Here is a 26,423-nt window from a genome sequence, read left to right as displayed (position 1 = left end):
TCTTACTTGCTCATTTACATCATCCATCCAAAGGCGTAACGTTTTCCGGATAGTGGGGTAATTGTTTCTGCCCCCTGTCTGTGGCTTCAGCAGACCAGCCTTCTCGAGGTTGTGCAAGGTCAGGATGTGCTCATAGCCGTAGGTCTGCAAGAGAAATCAAATCAGGAAAATGGTTTCTGTGACTTTCAAAAAGGAGCACTTCCAACAAATTCACTGGTGAGCACTCTGGGGCACGTTACCAAAATCCAGGTGATGACTGTCCGCGGGCGCAGGCAGGGCAGGACGGAAGCCTGTCCTAAAGCTGCTTGCCCATGACAATAAATCCAGCTCACTGGATTACTCAAAGGATTTAAACTTTTCACTTTAAAGTTCCGAGAATTTATGGGCCCAACTTAAGTGAGCATCAAATAAATTATAGTATTCTGGACTTCCCTGGCAATCCAGTGGTTAAGATCCCATGTTTCCACCCCAGGAGGTGGGGGTCTGATCCCTGGTCAGGCAACTGAGATCCCCCACAGCATGGCCAAAAAAAAAAATTATAGTATATTTTCATATGGAATATAACTAGCTGTTAAAAGCAGAATGAGGCAGACCTACACATCCTGATTAAGAACAAGTTTCTGGATTTATTCTTAAGGACAAAAAAATAGAATATAGTTAAGTCCTCTAGATACGAAAAAGTTCTGTTCTGAGAGTGTGTTTTTAAGTCCAGCAAAGTTAGCCTGAGTACCCAACTAACACAATTGGAGGGCAAGCTGAAGTTTCTCTTAAGTCTCACATTGACGGAATGCACATTCACATCTTTGAAAGTTTTTAATTTTTGAAGGTTTGTGTGTAGGGGACTTACTGTACTTCACATAATAGGATTTTATCTCTATTAAAAGAGACCTAATGAGTAATAAAAGCTGATGCTTATATGATACTTTCCATGTTTTAAGTGCTTTATATATGTTAACTTAATCATTCTTACTATAACCCCATGAGGTAGATACTATTATCTCCATTTTACAGAGAACTTTAAATAACTTGCCCAAGGTCACACAGCTAATGAGTAACAGAGCTGGGACTCAGATCCAGTTGGTCTCGCCCCATGGTCTGTGTATGTAAACATTTTTTGTACACACACGCAAAGAAGGGGATCTGGAAGCACTCCAACCAAACTGCTCATGTAAGTCCCCTCCAGGGAGGGGAATGGTGGGCAGGGGAGGCGAGGCGGGGCGTCACAGTTTGTACGGTGTGTGTGTGTATGTGTGTGTGTGTGTGTTAGATGCTCAGTTGTGTCCGACTCTTTGCAACTCCATGGACTGTAGCCTGCCAGGCTCCTCTGTCCATGAAATTCTCCAGGCAATAATAATACTGGAATGGGTTGCCATTCCCTTCTCCAGGGGATTTCCCAGACCTAGGGGGTGAACTCGGGTCTCCTGCATTGCAGGCAGATTCTTTACCTTCTGAGCTACCTACCTGGGAAGCCCTTGCACCATATACTTCTGCTTCATTTGAATGTTATATGATGAGAATGCACATGTAATTTTTTAAAGGAGAAGCAAACAAAAAACCCAAACTAAGTGAGTATTTAGTTTTGACAATAATGTACTTAACTGTAAATAGTAACAGCAAATACATACAGCTGAAACATTTTTAACCAGAGAGGAGAATTTTAAAAACAATGGTGGGCTTTTCCTTACTATAAAGTAACAGGCTTGATTTAAGTAAGTCGGCTAAGGAATCATCATCAGAAAGTTCCCTTCCTCTGTGGAACTGTCGGTTAAAGAGCAGGGGCACTAGTCCCTGGCTGTCTGGGGTTGGTCCTGGCTCCGGTACATACTATCCATGGGATTCTCTGGGAAAGAACACAACAACTGCAGATATGCAGATGATTCCACTCTTACAGCAGAAAGTGAAGAGGAACTGAAGACTCTCTTGATGAGGGTGAAAGAGGAGAGTGGAAGAACTGGCTTAAAACTAAGTATTAAAAAAACTAAGTTCATGGCATCTGGTCCCATTACTTCATGGCAGATAGGAGAAAGTGGAAGCAGTGACAGACGTTACTTTCTTGGGCTCCAGAATCACTGTGGACAGTGACTACAGCTGTGAAATCAAAAGATGCTTGTTCCTTGGAAGAAAAGCTATGACAAACGTAGACAAGTATTAAAATGCAGAGACATCACTTTACCAAGAAAGGTCCACATAGTCAAAGCTATGGTTTTTCCAGTATCATGTACGGATGTGAGTTGGATCATAAAGGCGGAGCACCAAAGAATTGATGCTTTTGAACTGTGGTGCTGGAAGACTCTTGAGAGTCCCTTAGACTGCAAGGAGATCAAGCCACTCAATTTTAAACGAAATCAACCTGAATATTCATTGGAAGGACTGATGGTGAAGCTAAAGCTTCAATACCCTGGCCAGCTGATGCAAACAGCCAACTCATTGGAAAAGATCCTCATGCTGGGAAAGATTGAAGGCAAAAGGATAAGGGGATGACAGAGGATGAGACAGTCAGATGGCATCACAAACTCAACGGACATGAATTTAAGCAAACTCCAGGAGATAGTGGAGGACAGAGAAGCCTGGAGTGCTGCAGTCCATGGCATCTCAAAGAGACACAACTTAGGGAATGAAAAACAACAACTGGCACACACTAGCTGCTGACCTTGGGCAAGTTACAGCACTACTCTGTGCCTTGGTTTTCTCATCCATAAAATGGGGATAAGACTATCTCGCTCATCACCTTTGTAAGGATTAAACAAATGAACACACATAACGCTCTTCTAACTAAGCCTGGCATGTAGTAAAAGCTCAATAAACATTAACTATCGTTATTATTATGCAAACACAGCAGACAAATACCAAGGACAATCCCTCCAGGTATTAAAACATTTAAAAGATAATGGAAACCCTACACCCAAATAGCAGCTTTGGGAAGTATTTTTTTAGAAAGACGCTTTCACCCCTGGCAAATCAGTCATTTAAAAACATACTGACCTGTAGAATTTCTCTTTTGTAATAATCCAGAACTTTCTGTTTGAGTCCACTATTGCACACAGACTGGAGGCAAACTAGTCTTAACACCTTGATCAAGGGATGTTTTTGGGCAATACAATCCTCAATGTAGCTGTTGACCTGAAAACAAAGTGTAGATGGGCACCAGCATCTGGTCTGGGGACTGACAGAACTGGATATTTACTATTATTTTTCAAAGTCAAATAAAGGAGATGAGTGGAAGAAGGGCTCATTCTTTTTGCACTTTCCCTCAGCTCCCTCCAGAGTAGCTCCTTCGGCCCTTGCTACACACACCCCCTCCACCACGCAGACACGCCAGCGATCGGGGAGCACAGGCTGGTGAGGGCAGACTCGAGGGACCCAGCAGCCTGTCTGGACTCATCTGTCTCCATGGATGGACAACCTCCAGAGGCTGCTGCATGTCCCGGGTGTGTGATCCTGGCTATCCCAGCAGCAATTTATCAGCATAAAGTAACAAGAATCTTTCTAGAAGATGGGAATTTTCACAAATTCAATCATTTCAAATTTAGTAATAGAGGTGGATATGTAAAGGAACTATCAGACCAATTTGCTGGGACCTCCCTGGTGGTCCAGTGGCTAAGACTCAGCAATCCCAATGCAGGGGGCCTGGGATCGATCCCTAGTCAGGGGACTGGATCCCACATGCCACAGCGAAAAGATCCCACATGCCTCAACTAAGACCCGGTGCAGCCAAATAAATTAATTAATTAAAAAAAAAAAGATCAATTCATTTAGGAAGTAAATCTATTCATTTAGAGATCTTTGATTTTAGGGGCAGGGCCTCACCTCTCTGTGCACTGAAGAAAGTGCCTTCAATACAATAATCTTAAATACTTGATTAAGATCTCTGTTTTCACATTTTGCATCTGCTCTTCAAAATATTTAGATAAGGCATGGGAATCAAAGCAATTGCTTTTCTAGCTGTAATCTTAGTTTTTATAAGGTATCAATTATTTGTTAGAACAGTTTCATTTTCACATACTTTATCAGTGTCTATTCCAGACATAAACTCCTGCTCCACTGTCAATTTATCAAAGAAGTCTTCAGAAGCTAAAATGGAAACAGCAAATTTGTAAGTAAGAAATTCAATAAATGTTAATGCTTTTATACACAGAGCATGACTAGGAAACATGATATGCAAAAAAGAAAGCAAACAAAAATTCAAACTGCCACCTGAGGAGAATCTAAGAAACATGGAAAACTATAACTCTGACCTCCTAAGTTACATCCAGGAATAGTCAACCACTGTACCCTTTCGCTATTCTTAGGACTCTCATGAAATCTCAATATCCTTAGGATTCTAATAAGATCTTAGGAATTTTTCTTCAGTATCTGCTGCTACTGCTAAGTCACTTCAGTCGTGTCCGATTCTGTGCGACCCCATAGATGGCAGCCCACCAGGCTCTGCCGTCCCTGGGATTCTCCAGGCAAGAACACTGGAGCGGGCTGCCATTTCCTTCTCCAGTGCATGAAAGTGAAAAGTAAAAGTGAAGTCGCTCAATCATGTCTGACTCCTCACGACCCCATGGACTGAAGCCTACCAGGCTCCTCCGTCCATGGGATTTTCCAGGCAAGAGTACTGGAGTGGGTTGCCATTGCCTTCTCCTTTTCTTCAGTATCAATGAAAGCTAATTTGCCAAGAGCCTTTTACTTGCATCATCAGATCTAACCCAGTTTCACCTGATCTCCACTTCCATCAATATGAAAACAAAGGACTGATTTTCTAACACTTTTATGTAAGATTCAAAGCATACTTTATAAAACAGGGCATTGAACAATCTCTAACTCAGCTTTTACAGCCTGTGTTTTAACAAGTAAATTCATCTTTGGTGTAATAGACATTTCCCAAGCTCTTTCAAAATACTTAACATACACTCTCCACCTAGGGAGTCTTCAAGGGAAAAACAAAAACTAAAACAGAAACTGGATTCTGCTCTAAGTAATCCTTAATGACACGATAAAAACCAGACCGAAACAATTAACTGCCTCATGTTAGGGGAAGAATTTTTTTCTCTTTTTGACATTCCAAATATTGTATCACATGATTACATTATCTTATTAATGAAAGAAAACTGAGTTAACCACAAAGGGAACATTTTTGACTCTAAACATGGGAACATTTAATTAACACTGAGGATAACATACGGTATTAAAACAGAGCTAACCCTCCCAAGGGAGCATGGCGGTGCCAATGGCCATGGTGTCAGTCATGGTTCGTGCTAGTCAGCCCCAGGCAAGCTCCATCACTTCCCAAGGATACTCACTAGTTACATCTTTGATCAGCTCTGCAATCGAGGTGTGATTTGCGAGGGAGCCTCGCGCTGCCTGCATGTGGGGCAGCTGTGAAACGAACTGCTTGATCTCCCCAACTGTCTTGGCATTGTGCCTTTCCTGAAATGCATAAAACAGCAGGAGCAGGAAGTGGGGAAGATATTTTAAGCGCTCTGTTCTTTGTATTGCTTAGGGGACATTCAATTTATACTAATGCAAAAGAAAGAAGGGAATACAAATAAATCAGGCCAGACCCATCTTCAACATGACACAGAAAAACAGAAAAGACAGGCTCACTGTTCCTGTTCACTACATTAGTACTTTTTTAGGGAGCAAATGCCTAAGGTTTTTTCCCTTCCCAGGGACCAGATAATATTGTGATTAGTATTTGTGGGGGACGATATTAGGTTATCCAGAAACATTTCTGAGTAAAAAATTAAAATGAAGACATTATATTAAGAGGGGAACATAAATAGCAAAAAGTTTCCTCTGTAACAGAAAGAAAATCCATTCTTACTGCTGAACCTCAATCTTGAATATTATCCACGGATAAAAAGAACCTTACTTCGTGGTGAGAAATTTTTCTTTTTTTTTGCAAAGTTTAGTAATTGTAAAGCAAGTAACTCAGAAAATTGAAGAAAATCAATTAACAAATCCTAACAAAGATGAACCTAGGGACCTCCCAGGTATGTCCAGCGTTTTAAGACTTCACCTTCCCATGCAGGGGGTGTGGGTTTGATCCCTGGTCGAATCACACATGCCTCATGGCCAAAAAACCAGAACATAAACAACAGAAGCAAAAACGGTAATAAGTTCAATAAAGATTTTTTAAATGGTCCACGTTAAAAAAAAAAAACAAAAAAACACTAAAAAAAATAAAGATGAAACCTGGAAATACACACTCAGTGCAAAAAATCAGTCTTCAAAGTTCTCCTAATACATGTTTCCAAAGACTAAACACGCAGAGTTCAGCATCTTACTGAATTCCCATTTCAAAAATGAGCTTAACCAAGAATAAACCAGTGGCTGGGCAAGAGGAGGCAGGAAGGTGATAATGAAGCCGTCCAATTAAAAGCTCTGGGCTCCTGGGATTTCGCTCTTATTATCACCTCCTGCATCTGCAGAGTTCCCTTGCCATTGGCATGTTGGCTAAACTGGGAGCTATTGGCCCAAATTGCAAGTTCTATTATAGAGGATCTTAAATTTAGAGTACAGCTGGCTTCCTCTTAAGAGAGATGGGAAATAATTACAAAGAAGGTAAAACAAATATTTATGGTGAACGCTTGTAAACTCAAAATACTACCCCTTTCTCTCCCTGAAAGAGAAAAACACCTTTTCTCATAGGTGTGGGGAGAAGTTTAAAAAGAAAACCTTGGCAGGGATTTCCCTGGTGGTCCAGAGGTTAGAACTCCTTGCTTCCAATGCAGGGGCAGGGGTTCCAGCCCTGATTGGGGAACTAAGATCCTGCATGCTACGAAGTGCAGAATGAATGAATGAAGGTGCATATATTTAAAAAAAAAAGAAAGAAAACCTTGGGTTCTCCAGTGGCTGAGCCCACAGTTGCTCAGAACTGCAGCCCTGCTCAGTGGCTGCACTTTGGCAGTCCTTGCTCGCTAGGAGGGGTGGGCAGTCTAGCCTGTGACCTACAGAAGCTGGGTAACAACCAAACCATCTCACCTCGAATGCTGCAGAGATCACCTTTGCTTTCTTGCTAAGCACGGAGCCCACAGCATTGAAGTTTTTATCTCTGATCTCAGCGTACAGCTCCTCTGCAGAATTCAGCTGAAGCTTCTTTGCTTCCGTAGGAAGGTCCTTACCACCATCGCCCTGTTTTTTAGGTGCGAATTTCTCCGGAGGTAATTTCACATAACCTGAAAAACAGCGGAAGGGAACAAGGCCCTGAGTGCGTTTAATGGAAGAACCAGTTTAGCTCAGGCACTAAATAGAATTTTCCAACTCAGAAGAGGGTGGAAGCCGGCTTTATAAAAAATGGTGCATGGCACTGAGGCTCTGATTTTTCCACAATCACAGTACAGAATGCAGTCACTCTTCAATATTAATCTCATGGTTCCACTTTTCTTTGGAGTCACCTATCTAAATCACTGCAGCAATGTTTAGTTACTTTCTAAACTTATTCAGGGATGGGTTATGTTTTCACTTAAAACAATTTTACAAGGATCTCTCCCATTATCTTATGGTGTTTTTCAAACTGTACGTCATGTCCTGTTAGTGGATCATGAAATCAAGTTGGTGGGTTGCGATGAGCATTATAAACAAACATGCAAAACACAGCATCCAGCCCCTCCACTAAGCAGCCTTAATCCACTTCTTCCACCTGTGCTCCCTCCAAACCAACTTAGTCATTTCCAGAAACACCCTACATGCTCTTACGAGTTGCCTTAGCATATAAACTGGTTTAACTCTAAGAAGCCTGGCAGTATGAATCAAGGACCTTATAACATTAATACTTCTGACCCCTAAATCCTGCATCAGAGAATGCAGAGGAAGAAATACAGTATATGAAAAAAAATTATGTACACAGATGCCTTTATAACCACTAAAAAAAAAGAAACCCAAACATAAATTGCCCACCATTAGGGGAATGGTTGTACAAACCATGGTATAATATATACTATGGACTTTAATTAAGCTATTAAAATTATACATATGTTGAGAAAATGCTCATCTTATACCAAATCAAAAACGAGGTTCAGGGAATCCCTGTACCTAGTCCAGTGGTTAGGACTCAGCGCTTTCTCTGTGAAGACCTGGGTTCAATCCAGGTTCAATCAAAATCTGGTCAAGGAACTAAGATACCCCACAAGCTGCATGGGCTCCCACAACCCACCCCCCCAAAATTTTTCAGAATAATTTGTACAAGCTGATTCTGCTGCTGCTGCTGCTAAGTCACTTCACTCGTGTCCAACTCTGTGCGACCCCACAGACGGCAGCCCATCAGGCTTCCCCGTCCCTGGGATTCTCCAGGCAAGAACACTAGAGTGGGTTGCCATTTCCTTCTCCAATGCATGAAAGTGAAAAGTGAAAGTGAAGTTGCTCAGTCGTTTTGTTAACTGAAAACAAACTCTTAATAGAAAAAACGACTATGAGGAAATACACCAAAATATTAACATTGTCCCAAAGTTTAGGGGCAGGATTTCAGGCATCATGGAAGATGTATGTTTTCCTTCTTTATTTTTTCAATTTTCCCTTAATCAACATTTGACTTATATTATAAAAAAAAAAAACACAAAAAAACAAAAAACAAACCTTGCTGCCAAGATACTGAATTTACACATATTCCTTCTCTTCTTGGAGAATCCCTTCCTACCTCTCACCTATCTTACATGGCCTCCCCTCACTCCCCAGGCCACCTCCCTGCCCTAAACCCTAGCTCCTTCTAAAGGTCTCTTAGGTGTTTGCTCTCTGCAACCATGAGAGGAGGGGCTCCCTCATTTCTTTGATTCCCACCTACTATCTAGCATAGAACTCCTCTGTCCATGAAATGGAGTTTTTAGAAGTATTCAAGATGCCATCTCTTGGTGACTTCCCCGGGTGGTCCAGTGGTTAGGAATCTGCCTTCCAATGCAGGGATCTTGGGTTTGATCCCTGGACGGGGAACTGGGATCCCACATGCTGCAGGGCAACTAACCCCATGTACTGCAACTACTGAGCCCCTGCACCACAAAAAAGACTCAACACAGCCAAAAAAAAAAAGCCTAATTTTGGAACAAATAATTTAAAAATAAGACTTTTTACAGCCTTATCATTAAAGACTCTGCTTTGTGGAAACCCCTCTTCATGGCTGTGTCTTCATCTACTCCCTTGGCCATCCATCTATCCATCTGCTCTCCATGCATTCTTATGGTAGAATACACCTAACATAAAACTTACCATTTTAACCATTTTACAAAAGCATTTATTACATACACAACTTTCTACAACCACAGCTGGTCTCTAGTTCCAGAGCTTTTTTTATCCCAAAAGAAAACCCTGGGACTTCCCTGGCAGTCCAATGGTTAAGACTCCATGCTTCCACTTCAGGGGGTGCGGGTTCAATTCCTACTTGCTAAACTAAGATACTGCATGCCTTGTGGTGCAACCAAAAAATTAAAAAACAAAAAACCCAAAGGAAATCCCGTACCCAACAGGAGTTGACTCCCCACCCTTTTCCTGAGCCCTGGCCACCACCAGCTGGCTTTCTGCCTCCATGCTTTCCTCCAAGGCTCTTCCTTGGCTCCCTGTGATATAATTCAGGATGCCAAAAGAGACTGGGGCTCATGTAAATGAGGGAAGGAGGCCTGGATGGGACAGGAGTGGTGGAGTCTGTGGTATTCTAGAGAGAAGGGCCTGTCTAAAGAAGGGATATTCACTGGGCACCAGCTGCCACATAGGAATGTGGTCATGGGGTTGCCAGAGCCTCATAGGTTTTTAAAGATATGGAATACATCAAGATCATTATTACAGTCTTCTCCAATTTTAAACAGTGACAGAAACAGGCACAAATCATGCGGTCAAAACCAAATAAAACACACTTGTGATCTCTGACCCCAACTGTCTGTTAAGCCTAACTCTAGTAGGCCTTCAAGTCTATCATCAAGTGTCTCCAACCTCCTGTTATCTATCACCTTTCTCCCAGAATGTACCCGGCTGTGCCCCCTGCCTCAGCAAGCTATTTGCCCCATGGTTCCCCACAGGTATTATGCTGACTGCCCCTCACCAGCAACACCCCCCTATATTCTACCCATCTTTCCAAATCCAGTACAAAAGCCACCTCGTCCATAAGCTTTCCTGAATGACTGCCCACCTTGGAATCTATGTTCTCCAACTGCAGGGCCACCTGCATTTAGCCCTGGGCCTCTGCTCACAGGGGGCACACACAGTCCTGTGCAGTAAATACTCGCCAGCCTATGTGTGACCAACAAGGACAGTGTGCTCAGATGTCACTGAATCCTAGTGTCTAAAGTCAGCATTTTAATTTTTCCAAATACTGAGTTATTTAGAAAGGAAGTGTCTCCTGAAAAAAAAATGGTCTTTTGAATTACAATTTCGGCATATTTTTTCTTCTCTGTCCACTATAATAAATACTGCTTAGAATATGGGTTTTTCTTTGAAAAAAAATTTCAACTGGTCTTTTGGATATTCCTATCAGATTACCTATTGGTAAAAGGCAGGGTTACTTTACTCACTGTTCTGAATGCCATAAATTTCATCAATGAGTCCTTCGTATGTAAGCTGAGTGGCGAGAGGCGATAACAAATCCACGTTCCGATCAAGCAACAAGAGATTATCAAACACGGGGAATATTGAATTCTGGCTTCCTGTAAACTCTCTCTTCATCCTGATCATCATATTGGCCACTTGCTGGAAACAAAACATGGGGTCAGGTGGGACTCTCCTGGGCATAAGCAGATTTAAAAATCTGGCTAGGACTAAAAAAAAAAAAAAAAAAATTGGCTAGAACTTCCCTAGTGATCCAATAGTTAAGACTGCACTTCCACTGCAAGGGGCCCAGGTTTGATCCCTGATCAGGGAACTAATATCCATGTGCCACATGGCACAGCCAAAAAAAAAAAACAGCTAAAAATGGAAAGTATCAAAAAAGTAAAAACTGGAGAAAAATCGTGGAAGAGTGAGATAGACAAGAAATAAACAGTGACAGAAAACCACTCCATGTTGGATGCCCATTCCAGTGCTTACACTTTACCAGCTATTTCTCAACGAGGCATAAAATCAGAGTCTATTTCTATTATTCACGGAAGTTCTATTCTATAAAGTCACCATGAATGCTGAATCAGTGAATACTGAACCACCGCTCTGCAGGGCCATTAGGGTGAGGGCTCCCTGAGTCTCTGATTACAACACTTTCATCATCTGATCAATATATAATCTTGTTTTATGTGTGTTCTATTTAAAGACATTAAATATATGCTGTTGATTCTCCAACACTATCATTTACACTAAATGAAGCTCATCTAATATGAGTTTTCTCCCTAAAGGCCCATCATAGCCTTCCTACATTCTGAAAACTGGATAGCACTTCCGCACCACCGCTGGGGGCCATTTTAACAGTGAAATCACAAACTGAAAAAAAAAAAGGCACAAAAATGCACACACACACACAAAAGTGGCAATGAGTACTGCACAGCAGTATAGTGGCAAAAATCACACTTGTTCATGGTATGAGTTGAAGGCAGAGCGTTGCTTGCTGTGATCTCAGCTGAGAACATGCGCAACTTCAATTACTGGATGATACAAATTACTGCTTCCCTGAGCGTATCTGCAGAGCACTGTGCCAATTTGGGAGCTATAAAGAAATTTTAGCAAGTATGCGAATTTTCAAATCAAAACAGATTCCCACTCCTCCCCCTCCCAGGCACCAGGGGGCCCTTGGTCCACCACCAGAAGCATCTCCCGTTTCTCACCCGGGCGCACTCTCCTTTCCCAAAGATCTGGGGGATAGTCCCGTACAGAGCTTGCAGGGTCATCAGCCCCTTGGCTGCGTGGTACAGGCTGGTCTGGTCACTTTCCAGATAGCACTCCTGTGGAGAGGAAGGGCTAGTTACAGTCACGGTCACCTGGGTGCCTTGTGGTGCCTGCCTCCGTCTGGTGTTGGGACTTGGCAGCCACTGGGTAAGATGGGTTCCACTTCCCCACTTTGCCAGGAAGCTGCAAACTGGGGTCCAGTTTACGAAGCTGCTGTTTGGCAGCCCAGGCCAGGAGCCCAAGAGCTCTGCCATCAGGGGACAGCTACGGAAGCAATTCTCCCAGGGCAGAGCCTTCTGGAAGGCACTCCTCCTAGTTTACCAGCTCTTGAATAAGCTACTGATTAGAAAAGATTTTACGGGCTTTCCATATGGCTCAGTGGTAAAGAATCTGCCTGGCAAGCAGGATCAGGAAGACCCCCTGGAGGAGGAAATGGCAACCCACTCCAGTGTTCTTGCCTGGAGAATCCCATGGATGAGGAGCCTGGTGGGCTACAGTCCAAGGGGTAACAAAGAGTTGGACATGACTTATTGACTAGACCACTACTACCAAGAAAGACTGAGAAGGGAACCAGGCTCCCTCACTCACAGTGGCGAGTGCAGAGGCTAGGAGGGCACTGCGGGAGGCCATGTGGCGATGCCCACGAGTGCACGAGTCCCAGAATCCCAGGGGACATCACAATGGGATATGCAGCAGTCTTTACAAACATGACACAGATTTTCACACAATGATGCCGACTGAAGGCCATAACATCTTGAGAAATGAAAAAGGGGCAGCTGAACATCTTTAGAGTGATCCCATTTTCAGAAAATATATTTTGCCTTATGAAGTATACAGGGTAAATTTTGTAAAGCAGGCAAAATTATGCTTCTTTGGCATAGAAAAAGGGACACAAAAATACACACCAAACCAGCTGGGGGAGGTGGGAGGGAGGCTCAAGAGGGAGGGACATACGTATCCTTATGGCTGATTCACGTTGTTGTATGGCAGAAACCAACACAACATTGTAAAGCAATTATTCTCTAATTGAAAATAAAACATAGAAATAAAAATAAACATAATACACAAAAGTGGCACAAAAGTGACAACTCAAGGGAAGAAAACCTAAAAAGTCAATAAATTATGAAAATTATAATAAAGTGAAAAAACCACATTGTTAATTGGCTATATTCCAATACAAAATAAAAAGTTAAAAATAAAAAAAACAGCTAGGAAGTGAACAGCTAGGAAGTGACAGGAGAGACTCCAGAAGTTTTGACACTGGTAGGAGCACAGGTTCCTGACTCTGGTTGTCTTGTTCCGAACCTCAGCTGTGTCACTTCCCAGCTGGTGCCCTGGGGCAATTAGATAATTTCTCTATGCCTTATTGTCTGCAGAAGGAGTATATTCAACACAGTATATGGATTAAATGAGGAAAACACACGTAAAACATTTCATCCCAGGACCTGAAACATACAAGTGCTTATGTTAGCTTTTGTCATTATTTACAATATTAATATTTAACATTATTAATATAATAATAAAATATAAATAAAATTATTAGCTTTTCTAGTGATATTCACATATAGCTCTTATTAACAATAATTTTATTATTTTATTTTTCTATTATTTTATTATATAACAATTAGAAATCATTTGGATTTTTCCTTTTCATAATCATCATCCACTCATAAGTCAGAATGGAACACTGGACCAGACACCTGTCACTGACCCTCCTGACATGTCTGTAGCCTCCAAAGCCAGGAGGGAGGGGACGCTGGAGGGATTCAGGATGAGAGGGCGGAATTCATCTGTTCTGCCCCAGGGAGGAAGGGGGGCTGTGCCTGGAAGGAGCCTGTGAGGATGCTTGGTCTTCACTGAAAGTAATGCCTGGTGGCTCTTCCAAGCCTGGCAATGCTAACATTTCACCGCATACGACACAGCCAAATCAAGAATGTCCAGAGACATACTTTATGGAAAAATTACTTAAAACTCCCTATCGGAGCAGAGCCAAGACAAAATTAAAAAAAAAAAAAAATTAGAGAACATCTCTCAAAGTAGTATTAATTGTTTAAATTTAGAAAGCTGCATTACTATAAAGATATTCCTTTTATAATTCTATCTCTTAAAAAAGATTTAAAAGTTGAGGATACACATTTATCTTGAATTTTTTGCTGTCATATGACTGGTGGTAGGTGATTATTTGTCCTAATATCCCTCTATTCTGTGCTTGTGGAATTTCACCTGGTATTTCAGCCATGAGGACATTTTTGGAGGGGACAAATGCTAATACCTATTAACATTTAAATATACATGTTTTTTTGACCCCAAAGTCCCACATGCCTATACAGTAGAGTATCTTGCAATGTTTAAAAAGGAGGTAGGCAGATTTTCTATGTATTCATTCCTACATGTACTAGTGAAGGCCAAAACAGTTTAAGCCCTGTGACTGAGCATTCAACTGAACTGAACTCTAATTCCCACATTCTGTACAGTACAACGTTCAAGACGATCAAAATCATATCCCCAAAGCACAGAAAGATCCACATGTGTCTCCTGATGCCGAAAAAAAAAGAAACCAAAAACCTAATTATGCTCACTGTTTAAAATCCAATAAATAAGTATAATTACTTCACCTCTATTAGAAATCGGACTTGAATTTAACATTCAAGTAGAATTCTTAGCTTTATTATCCAGGCAAAATCCTTGATTTCTAAAATAGAATCTTCAGTGAACATATACAGCCAAGGGCTTGAAATTCTTGGCAAAAAAGAATTCTGTCCTTTCTTGCAAACCAGCGGTTAAATAAACAGGAAATCTCTCCTCTGGGCAGGTTTTGTCATGCTGGGGCAAGTTTTCCTCAGCTGCTACCAAGTCACATTAATTACACAGATGTGAATTGATTACACCAGGGTACATCATTATAGGTATGTGATTTAAAGTTAATACAGCAAAATGTTAATTCCAGAATCTAGGTGATGAGTATACAGGTGTTCACTGTACCATTCTGTCAAGCTTCAACTCTTCTGTATGTTTCATATAAAACATTAGGTTGGGGGCGGGGGGCAGGTGGAGAAATCTGTACTACCACTGGAAGAGGTTTGTTGTAAGCAAAACAATGGGGAACATGACTTTAAAAAAAAGAGCCAAGAAACTCTCTTGGTTATAAAATTCATCAGGGGTGCCACTGAGTTCTTCCTCAGGTTAACTCTTTGAAGATGGTGATCACAGTAACAACATAATACAGAAGAAAAAGTTTCAAATAACTTTGGGCACACCACCAGTGCTTCTCAAAAGTTCTAGTCTCCAGACCAGGAGGATCACTGTCACATACGCAAAATTCAAAGAAGGAAACACAGATAAACATGACTACATTAAGAAGACACACATAGGGTGGGGAGTCACTAGAGTGGCAAAAGGAGGCATTCTGGAATACTGGTAGCATTGTTGTTGTTTTCTTTTTAAGCAGAGTCCCAGGTGTTTTCACTTTGTGAAAATCCATCAAACTTTATACTCATGATTTGTGCACTCATCTGAGTACAGAATATACTTAGAAAGACGTACACATAGCAAAAACTATCACAAACTAAGTCAAGAGACAACTAGAGAGTAGCCCGTGCTTGTGGCAACTAGCCCCCTAGCGCAGCAACAAAGACCCACTGCAGCCAAAAATATAAATCAACCAAGAAAATTTGTTTAAAAAGTGCCATGTTTACTTAAATATAAGATGTGATACCATAAAACTCCTAGAAGAGAATGTAGGCAAAACATTCTGACATAAATCATACCAATGTTTTCTTAGGTCAGTCTCCCAAGGCAATAGAAATAAAAGCAAAGATAAACAAATTGGACCTAATCAAATTTATAAGCTTTTGCAAAGCAAGGGAAACTATACACAAAATGAAGACAACATACGAACTGGGAGAAGTTATTTTCAAACAAGGCGATGGACAAGGGCTTAATTTCCAAAATATACAAACAGCTCATACAACTTAACGAAAAAATAAACACTCCAATAAAAAAATAAGCATATGGTATAAACGGACATTTCTACAAAAAAGATATACTGATGGCCAGTGTCCTTGCCTGGAGAATCCCAGGGACGGGGAAGCCTGGTGGGCTGCCGTCTATGGGGTCGCACAGAGTCGGACATGACTGAAGTGACTTAGCAGCAGCAGCAGCAGCAGTAGGTACATGAAAAGATGCTCAATGTCACTAATTATTAGAAAAATGCAAATCAAAACTACATTGAGGTACCACCTTACACCAGTGAAAATGGCCATCATTAAAAAGGCTACAAATAATAAATGCTGGAGGGGGTATGGAGCAAAGGGAAAAGGGAACCCTCCCACGCTACTGGTGGGAATATAAATTGGTGCAGCCACTATGGAAAACAGTATGAAGGTTCCTTAAAAAACTAGAATTGCCATGTGAAATAGCAATCCCACTCCCGGATATATATCTGGAAAAAATAAAAACACTAATTGAAAAGATACTGTATGTACCCCAACATTCATGAGAGTTCTAATTACAACAGACATGGAAGCGACCCAAGTGCTCATTAACAGATGAATGGATGATGAAGACATGGGGGGGGGGTGGCGGGTGTGTGTGTGTGTGTGTATATATATAAATGTATGTGACTGTATACACACACACACAATGGAATATTGGGCTTCCCAAATGGCACTAGTGGTAAAGAACCCACCTGCCAATGCAGGAGACATGGGTTCAATCCCCTGGAGGAGGGCATGGCAACCCACTCCAGTATTCTCATCTGGAGAATCCCATGGACAGAGGAGCCTGCAGACCTACAGTCCATGGGCTCACACAGAGTTGGATATAACTGAAGCAACTTAGCAAGTGTACAATGGAATACTACTCATCCATTAAAAAAGAATGAAATAGTGCCATTTGTAGCAACATGGATGGACCTAGAGAATATTATGCTTAGCGAAATAAGACAGAAAAAGACAAACACTACGTGATACCACTCATGTGAAATCTGCAAAGACAATACCATGAATGTATACACAGAACAGAAACAGACTTACAGACAGAAAACCAACTAGCGGTGGCAGAGCCCCCACCTGCCGGCCTGCACCTCTTACAAGTGTCCCATGTTAATAACTCTGCTTCTTGCCTAACCCTTTGCCTCTCACTGAATCCCTTCTGCGCTGAGACACAAAGAACCTGAGCCTTAGTAAGCCCAGACACCAGCTACTGACACCCCCACCAGGTGGCAGAAGTTAACTGTATGCTGCTCATTAAGCATGCAGACTCCAGACCCATTGGAATCAGAAGGTTGATGATGCTGACCTCCACGCATCTCACCACTGACCAATCAGAAGCGTGTCCACAAGCTGCTCACGCTCTCTTTGGACCATTGCTATAAAACTCCTCACTACTCCCTCCAGGAGGGGACACACAGTTTTGAGGGCATTAGCCCACTGTGGCCCCCTTTGCCTGGCAAAGCAATAAAGCTATTCTTTTCTACTTCACAGCCCCCCATCCAAAAAAAAGACAAGAAACCAGTGGGGCATGGAAGAGGGGAGGGACAAATTAGGGGTATGGGACTAACGGATACCAACTAGTACAAAAAAAAAAAGCTACAAGGATATACGTACAGCACATGAAACTATACCTAATATAATAACCCATAATAGAATATAATCTGCAAAAATACTGAAGCATTCTGCTGTACATCTGAGATGAAAATGACCATCAAGCTCATAAATTGGGCAAAAATCACAGCCTGACATTAAAACAGAAAATGCCAAACTTACTTTGAACGCACCCTCCGATTCCATGGATAGGAGATCCCCATCAAAAGGAATAAGATCTAGGCTATACTCCTCCCTATGAATAAAGGATCCCAAAACACCCAGATCCTTCAACCGCTGTTCGCACAATAAGCTACGTCGTGGCACGAACAAAATGTGGAAATCTCTTGCTGGGCCACGTCTGTCTTCGCTGCAAAAGAAGGAACATTTGTTAGCTTATGAGCTCCCTAGAGTCTTCGACTATTTCACTTACTCTATCCCCATTGCCGTGCACACAGAAAGCACTAAATAAATGCTGGTGAGATAAATGTATGACATTGACTTTCAGACCCAAACAGTTACAGTCACTTTCTTGCTCTCTTTTTTTTTCCCCGACAGGAAACCAGCATTGATGCATAGCCAATATGTACATTTTCTAGCTTTCTCTTTAACTATTTTCAGGGGCATTAAAGCTCTGAGGTTTACTGAAATGGTGTATCTGTGTCTTATTGAAAACAAATGGTTCTTTAACCAAACCAATGCAGCCACAGAGACTCCTTTTCAAATGAAAGCTCAGTATTGACTCTTCTTTCTCCTCTCCTTGACAGTGAACTTCTCAAAATAGCCCATATGGCTTTTAAGATTTTAAAATCTTAAAATCAATCGATTATATCACAGAGTGCAGATGGAGCTGGCAGAACTTCCTCTCTAGACTGGATGCTATATTAAATTTTAATCAGCTCTTACTTTGCTTATGAAATGCAAGCACCTTGTCATCAGTATAACCATTAGAAGTAGGCTTTTTTGTTGTTGTTGTTCATTTTTAAAACCAGGCTCCTTTCTACTGATACATATCCAAACTTTTAGCTGTCCTAAAAGAATGCGGTTTTATAATAACTGCCCTCTCAGACTGCTTGAACAATGCCACAAGTTTCCTATTTCCATTTTTGTATTTTTCCATGTTTGTCCTAGTTTTTCTAAAAGACCACTTGCTGGGGTGTCTTTGGTGATCCAGGGTCTAAGACTCTGTTTTCCCAGTGCAGGGGGCTCGGGTTGGATCCCTGGTCAGGAATCTAGATCCCAACGAAGGGTTTGCATGGGCTTCCCTGATGGTCCAGTGGTTAAGGAACTGCCTGGCAATGCAGGAAACACTGGTTCAATTCCTAGTCTGGGAATATCCCACGTGTCATGGAGCAGCTAAGCCCGTGCACCACAGCTACAGAGCCTGCACTCTGGAGCCCATGAGCGGCAGCACCCGAGGCCCACATGCCCTTGAGTCCGTGCTCCACAAGAGCAGCCACTGCAAAGAGAAGCCCACACATCACAACTAGAGAGTAGAACTCACTCTCTGAAACTAGAAAAAGCCCATGTGCAGCAACAAAGACCCAGCACAGCCAATAAATAAATATTTAAAAAAAAAAAAAAGTTTGCATGCTGCAACTGAAGACCCCACATGCCATAACGAAGATCAAAGGTCCCGAGTGCTGCAACTAAGACACAGCATGGCCAGATAAATAAATAAGAACAAACAAACAAGAAGCAAAAGACCACTATCCAAAGCACTGGCAAGAGAAGGGGTTACAATGAAAAGCTCAGGACATTAAAAACATTAGAAGGATTAACTCCTACTGGCACAAACATAAGTTCTGCAATACCTGAGCACATTTTCAGCAATGATATCCATCAATTCTAGCCTGGGTCTGACAAAAAAAATTATATTCTTGACATCGGCTGCTGGCAAACGACTTCCTTTAAGCGTAAACATTTTTTCCACTTCATGTTCCTAAGAAAACACATACACAAAAGGTTAACAAAATCACTCAACTTTAAGTATCATAGTCAGACTCAGACATCAGAAACACTTGCAGTCAATGCACATCAATGCTTTGTTCTCAAAATTTAGATTTCCCAAAGCCAGCTGTATTAACAATAAGGTTTCAGGATGAAGTCACTGTGACAGTCTTTGAGTGTAAATGACTCTAATGCAATAAACTATCAAAAATACCAGGTAACAGTCATATAATGCTGGACTTCTGTGGTGGCTCAGTGGTAAAAGAGTACACCTCCTGATGCAGGAAATGCAGGTTTGATCCCTGGATCAGGAAGATCCCCTGAAGAAGGACATGGCAACCCATTCCAGTATCCTGGCCAGGGAAATCCCATGGACAGAGGAGCCTGGTAGGCTACAGTCTAAAGGGTCACAGAAAAGTCAGACACGACTTAGCGACTAAATGACAACAAGGAGAGCAAACAGGATCAATACAGAATCATTAACCAAAGGATCACTGTACACAAAATGTTAGCCATACATTAGCAGCTGTTTTATAAAGACCAAACAGCCCTGCAAGCCATTTACTATTGCTGAAGTACAGAGTTATTAATTCCTGAACAAAACCTGAACAATTCACTTACCTTCAACAGTGAATACTGTGCAATCAGGCCAAAGGGTCCAGTGAGATACTCATCCCAAACTATTGCCTACAAGAGGGGAGAAATGAACATTACAGTTAATGTCAAGAATTTCAACAATATCAACAGAAAATGGCAGTCATACATAGTAGAACTACTGCCCCCAAAGTCTGAATAAACAGACTGTAACTGGCTCTGGTCACATTTATATCATGTGGATCTTAAAAAAAAAAAAAAAAAACCCAGCATCAAGGCAAGTAATGTTACTGGCAGTCCTAGGAAACTTAAGATTTAATCACTGTCCTTCAAAGCCAAGTGGGCGTTAGGAAGCATCACTAGGAACAAAGCTAGTGGAGGTGATGGAATTCCAGCTAAGCTATTTCAAATCCTAAAAGAGGATGCTGTTAAAGTGCTGCACTCAATATGCCAGCAAATATGGAAAACTCAGCAGTGGCCACAGGACTGGGAAAGGTCAGTTTTCATTTCAATCCCAAAGAAAGGCAATGCCAAAGAATGCTCAAACTACTGCACAATTGCACTCATTTGACATGCTAGCAAAGTAATGCTCAAAATTCTCCAAGGGAGGCTTCAACAATATGTGAACCAAGAACTTCCAGATATTTAAGCTGGATTTAGAAAAGGCAGAGGAACCAGAGATCACATTGCCAACTTCTGCTGGATCATAAAAAAAGTGAGAATTCCAGAAAAACATCTACTTCTGCTTTATTGACCATGCTAAAGCCTTTGTGTGGATTCTAACAAACTGGAAAATTCTTCAAGAGATGGGAATGCCAGACCACCTGACTTGCCTATTGAGAAAGCTGTGTACAGGTCAAGAAGCAACAGTTAGAACCAGACATGGAACAACAGACTGGTTCAAAATTGGGAAAGGAGTATGTCAAGGTTGTATATTGTCACCCTGCTTATTTAACTTATATGCAGAGCACATCATGTGAAATGCCGGACTGGATGTAGCACTAGGTGGAATCAAGATTGCTGGGAGAAATATCAATAACCTCAAATATGCAGATGACACCACCCTTATGGCAGAAAGTAAAGAGGAACTAAAGAGCCTCTTGATGAAGATGAAAGAGAGTGAAAAAGCTGGCTTAAAACTCAACATTCAAAAGACAAAAATCATGGCATCTAGTTCCATCACTTCATGGATAATACATGGGCAAACAATGAAAACAGTGACAGACTTTATTTTCTTGGGCTCCAAAATCACTGCAGGCAAGAAATTAAAAGACACTTGCTCCTTGGAAGAAAAGCTATGACCAAACTAGACAGCATATTAAAAAAGCAGAGACACTACTTTGTCAACAAAGGTCAGGCTAGTCAAAGCTATGGTTTTTCCAGTAGTCACGTATAGGTGCAAGAATTGGACTATAAAGAAGGCTGAACACTGAAGAACTGAGGCTTTTGAACTGTGGTGCTGAAGAAGACTCTTGAGTCCCTTGGACTGCAAGGAGATCAAACCAGTCAGTCCTAAAGGAAATAAACCCTGAATATTCATTGGAAGGACTGATGCTGAAGCTGAAGCTCCAAGACTTTGGCCATCTGATGTGAAGAGCTGAAAAGACCCTGATGCTGGGAAAGATTGAAGGCAGGAGGAAAAGGGGACGACAGAGGACGAGATGGTTGAATGGGAACACTGACTTAATGAACATGAGTTTGAGCAAGCCCCAGAAGATGGTGAAGGACAGGGAAGCCTGGAGTGCTAAAGTCCATGGGGTTGCAAAGAGTTGGACACGACTGAGCAACTGAACAATTAGAGGAAACAAGGAACTGTAGTTTGCTGTGTATCTGTGTCACGGTATTATTATTAGACTGAACCACATGGAAACTGTCAAATGCAACAGTTCAACCTACTATTTTATAAGTAGCATACAATTCAATTATAAAAACTAAAACCTCTGATATAGGTATTACAAAGTTTATTTTGAGAAAAAAAAATTTTTTTTAAGGTTTCAATATTTTATTCAAGTTTTATTTTAAGTGATGTTAATTACAGCATTTGAAGGGGAGAATCTAATTCCACACAAAATGGAACTCTAAAATGTACCCATTAAACTGCTAAAAAATAAACTTTAGTGGCGAGAATACAACAGAAGTCCAATTTAGATTCTGAGTGTTGTCACCATGTGATTACAGTCACAGAGACTCTTCCCAGCTTGCAGCTGGGGCTCTTAGAAGCTATTTCATACTCTGGTGCAAGGGCAAAAAAACCACAACGTGAGAGGGAATTAAGTCCTGAATTATTGGCTTCATCACAACTTCTCCACCCCAAAATGGCACAAAAGAAACAGCTACCACACCCTGCAGACTACTTTTTGTGTAAAAGAGGTGATGGATGGAGGTGGAAAAAGTCCCTGCCTAAAAAAGTCCCTTTCAGATAAGTTTGTACACACCATCAAACAAAGAGCCTCTCCTCAATCAATTAGGGGAGGAAACCAAGGTTCAATTCTCAGGAAGTTACAATTTCATTCAGTTACTCAATAGGAATTTACAAAGTGCCTGCAAATTATCAGCTTCCACTTGCCGCCATTTCTAGGTAAAAAAGAAACCTGACATCTCTAATGGGGCCAGCAAGCTCCCCACCAAGTCTACAGCTGAAAGGACCTTTTTTGAAATTGGGTTTCTTCTGTACCTCTGAGAGGGTAACACTCTAAAGCTGAATCATCTTTAACCTGGAAGTCTAACATGATATTTAGCAATACTTGCATCCCAGACATACAACATTAAAAGGTACACTAAATTCTGAAGGTAGCTATGCTGCAAAATAGTTTAAAATTAAACGATTGTACAATAGTCATTTATGCTTGAAACTCCAGTCCTAGACCAAGCTTGTGGCCACCAGCATTGACGTTCTTGCCATCCAGCAGAGCCGAGAGTGTCAGTTTGATACCTGGCTTTAGGGTCTGAGTATATCCTAATCCTATCAGGCTGGAGTTGTTCACTTTAGCCGAGAAGCAGGCATCAGGGTCAATCTGGTACTTGGCTGCTATTCCAAAGCGAGTGTTGCTGTTTCCTGCGGTCCAGGCCAGATTAACAGCGGTCTCCAACTTCTTGTTCACCTTCTGATAAATGGAGCCACCAAACTCTGTTCCATCATTTACATTAGTGTGAAGCTGGAACTCATCGGTCTTGTAGCCAACTGCAAAGTTGCTCTGAGTCACTCGAGACTTTGCAGTCTCAAAATTCATCTGGTAGCCAGCCAGCCAACCTTCATAACCCAGCACCAGAGCGCCCCGGATGGAAGGACCAGCTATGTCAAAATCCACATCGCAGCCCAGGTTGATATGTTCCCGCTTGTACCCTGTCTTGATTTTAGCATTTTTTTTCCCAGTGTTTGGTGAGAAGGATGAATCGAAGGTCAGCTTCAGGCCACGTGCAAGCTGATCTTCCACAGTAATCTCCGTGCCCAGCGTGTTGTCAGTGTTCCATTTCTCTGTAAACGTCAGACCATATTCAGTCCATCTGTACTTGGTTTCCAGGCTGCCCGTCACTTTGGTGGTCTCGGTGTTGGCTGAACCTGAGCTCGTAAATTCCAGTCCATTCTCAGATTTTGTTTTCAGATCAAGTTTTATTAAGCCAAATCCATAGCCCTTGGTGAAGACATCCCTGGCAGATTTGCCAAGATCAGCATACGTGGGAGGCACAGCCATCTTCTGCTCAGAAGCGTTGGCAGTGGGCTCCGCGGCGGCTACGGCGGAGGCTGCAGCGTGAGGAACGGAGCGAGCGGCGGGGCCGAGGGCGGGGCGGCGCCGAGAAAAATTTTAAAGGCTCAGAAAGTTTAAGTAACATGTCCAGGACTCCCTGGTGGCACAGTGGATGGAAGTCCACTTGCCATGCACAGGACATGGGTTTGATCTCTGGTCTGGGAAGATTCTATATGCCTTGGAACAGCTAAGCCCATGCACCACAACCACTGAGCTCAAGTACTGCAACTACTGAAGTCTGCATGCTCAAGGGCCCTTGAACCACAACTAATGAGCCCCCGTGCTGCTACTGAAGCTCACGTGCCTTAGAGCCAGCAAGCCACAACTACCGAGCCTGCATGCTGCAACTAAAGAGCCTGTGCACCGAGAGCCCGTGCTCCACAAGGAGAGAAGCCACGGCAAGAAGAAGCCCGGACACCAAAACTAGAGAGTAGACCCAAACTCTGCAACTAGAGAAAGCTCACAGGCACAACGAAGACCCAACACAAGCAAAAATAAAAATAAATAGATTAATTAATTCTTAAAAAACGTCCAAGGCCATATTAGGACCTTGAATATAAACAGCATAAAGAAGTCAAGTCTCCAGCCTGGGACTGAACGACCTCACTGAGCACTGCTCTGGGATCCTCTTAGCATTTCTACTGCTAAACTCCAATGTCAGTTCCTTTTCTTTCTTTTTTAAATTGAATTTTTATTGAGACATCTGTAGAATTATAAATACTCAGTTGAAAAAACAATACAGGGAGACTCCCCAATATGCTTTGTCCAGTTTCCCCCAATGCAAACATTTCGCAAAACTATAGACAATTACAATACAATAGACTTTACAACCAGGGTATTGACACTGATACAATCCATGATCTCATTCAGATTTCAGAGTTATTTAATGAGCTGGAACTGGGCGCCTAGGACTTAGCCTGCTTTTGTTTTCTATCCATAGCTGCTAGCACTCACCCCACCTCTTGGGGTCCTATTTTTTCTAATACTGACTGCTGAATTTCCCCAATTTTCCTCTTCTCTTCAGAGTTATATTGCCAGTTACTTAGAAGACTGATAAATCCTAAAGGGAGAGGAGGGAGGTAATACCACTTAAAAGAAGTCCTATGAAGTTCCTGATCTACGGTTTCTGATTCCATTGTGAATTGGGTGCTAATAAACATCTAACAAGAAAAACAATACTATTTAAGTAAGCTGACGTTAAAAATCTCAGATAGTTACGACTTCTCACGATTCAAGTGAGCAGCAGATTGCAAGGTGTTGGTAGTTCATGTTAATTCTTTTGAGAATATGATCTATAACGACACGTATGATCTTTGTAATGAATGGACACTGGTGCAGCTACGTTCCTGGGCGTGGCCGCCTCCCCAGTTCCAATATTTCGGGTGGGAACTGGGCAGAGAGCACCGGATCCGCCTCTCTGGGCCGGAGGGGCACCTGACACAAGCTGGTTCACGAAGGGCTGAGACAACACGGTGGCTTATTCTGCAGCCACGAAACAACAGCGATGCCACGCGTACTTTGCGATGGAAGCCCCACCAAAAGGCCCCTCTCCCCGACTTATCGTTCCCGCCGGCTCTCCTCCCTGGAAGCCCTAGGAGACCTAGTACACCTGGAGCCCAGGCAGTTAGGGACCGAATGAGGCCAGGCCGGACGGCGGTGTCGCCGCGCACTGTCCCTCACCTTGCTTCCCGCGCACTTGTCCAGGAACTCGCGCAGCTCGCGACGCACTGCCTCGCGCAGCACATTGAGGTTCACTCGCCCGTAGGACAAGTGTGCCGCCATCTTGCCCCACCGCCCCCTTAACCCCCTACTCGAACCAGATCTGCATTCCCCTACGTGTGGCCCACCGACGCTATCACGTGACGACACGTTCACATGACCAGGGCCGCTGACAGCACGCCAAACCCGGAAAACCGGAATGGGAGGGCATCTGCCACTCTCCCTCCGGGTCCTAGTGCCCGCCTCTTTCCTCTACCGCGTGGGTTCCGAGGCATCCCAAGACCCCATCCAGACTACTCCACAGTCCAGAGCACCTGAGCTGGGTGCTGATTGAGTTTAAGGACAGAGACTAGATCCTGCACGTCCGGTTTAAAAATTGAGGGTTTCTTCTTAGCAGCAAGTATACTCTCTGTAAAATGATAATGAAGCTATATTTGAATGGAAATCTTTTCAGAGAGTCAGTTCAGTCTCTCAGTCGTGTCCAACTCTGCAAACCCATGGACTGCAGCGCGCCAGGCCTCCCTGTCCATCACCAACTCCCAGAGTTTACTCAAACTCATGTCCATTGAGTCGTTGAAGACATCCAACCATCTCATCCTCTGTCGTCCCCTTCTCCTCCAGCCTTCATTCTATCCCAGCATCAGGCGCTTTTTAAATGGGTCAATTCTTCGCATCAAGTGGCCAAAGTACTGGAGTTTCAGCTTCAGCATCGGTCCTTCCAGTGAATATTCAGGACTGATATCCTTTAGGATGGACTAGTTGGATTTCCTTGCTGTCCAAGGGACTCTCAAGAGTCTTCTCCAACACCACAGTTCAAAAACATCAATTCTTAGGCGCTCGGGCTTTCTTTATAGTCCAACTCTCACATCCATGTATGACTACTGGAAAAACCATAGCTTTGACTAGACGGACCTTTGTTGGCAAAGTAATGTCTCTGCTTTTTAATATGCTGTCTAGGTTGTTCATAACTTTTCTTCCAATTTTTAAGTTATAGCAATGTCTTAAATCTTTTAATAAATCTTTTAAATTATAGCAATCTAAAGGTCCTGTGCTTTGC

At 42.4% G+C, this 26,423-nt stretch overlaps 2 protein-coding genes across 2 annotated transcripts in view; both read right to left on the bottom strand.

Annotated features, from left to right (window-relative positions):
• VPS33A (VPS33A core subunit of CORVET and HOPS complexes) overlaps window positions 1-25,514 on the bottom strand; it is a 31,432-nt gene extending 5,918 nt beyond the window's left edge. Inside the window, exons 1-11 of the mRNA XM_086347551.1 lie at window positions 25,328-25,514; window positions 19,929-19,994; window positions 19,172-19,299; window positions 17,541-17,727; window positions 11,715-11,831; window positions 10,479-10,653; window positions 6,970-7,163; window positions 5,286-5,412; window positions 4,004-4,071; window positions 2,983-3,120; window positions 7-144 (exon numbers count right to left, since the gene is read on the bottom strand). Coding sequence (XP_086203677.1) covers window positions 7-144; window positions 2,983-3,120; window positions 4,004-4,071; window positions 5,286-5,412; window positions 6,970-7,163; window positions 10,479-10,653; window positions 11,715-11,831; window positions 17,541-17,727; window positions 19,172-19,299; window positions 19,929-19,994; window positions 25,328-25,429 — 1,440 coding nt within the window. The 5' untranslated portion in view covers window positions 25,430-25,514. The remainder of the gene's footprint in view (window positions 1-6; window positions 145-2,982; window positions 3,121-4,003; window positions 4,072-5,285; window positions 5,413-6,969; window positions 7,164-10,478; window positions 10,654-11,714; window positions 11,832-17,540; window positions 17,728-19,171; window positions 19,300-19,928; window positions 19,995-25,327) is intronic.
• LOC147355381 (non-selective voltage-gated ion channel VDAC1) lies at window positions 21,882-23,626 on the bottom strand. Its single transcript, XM_086347561.1, has one exon. It carries the CDS (start codon window positions 23,591-23,593, stop codon window positions 22,742-22,744), a length of 852 nt encoding a protein of 283 aa, XP_086203687.1. The 5' UTR covers window positions 23,594-23,626; the 3' UTR covers window positions 21,882-22,741.
• Window positions 25,515-26,423: the final 909 nt, after the last annotated feature.

Source organism: Bos grunniens, chromosome 17, assembly GCF_055505025.1.
Source record: "Bos grunniens cultivar Pamir isolate PY7600 chromosome 17, Bosgru_T2T1.0, whole genome shotgun sequence".
Classification (NCBI taxonomy): domain Eukaryota; kingdom Metazoa; phylum Chordata; class Mammalia; order Artiodactyla; family Bovidae; genus Bos; species Bos grunniens.
Note: the sequence above shows the minus strand (reverse complement) of the source record. Positions and strands in the feature narration are given on the sequence as shown.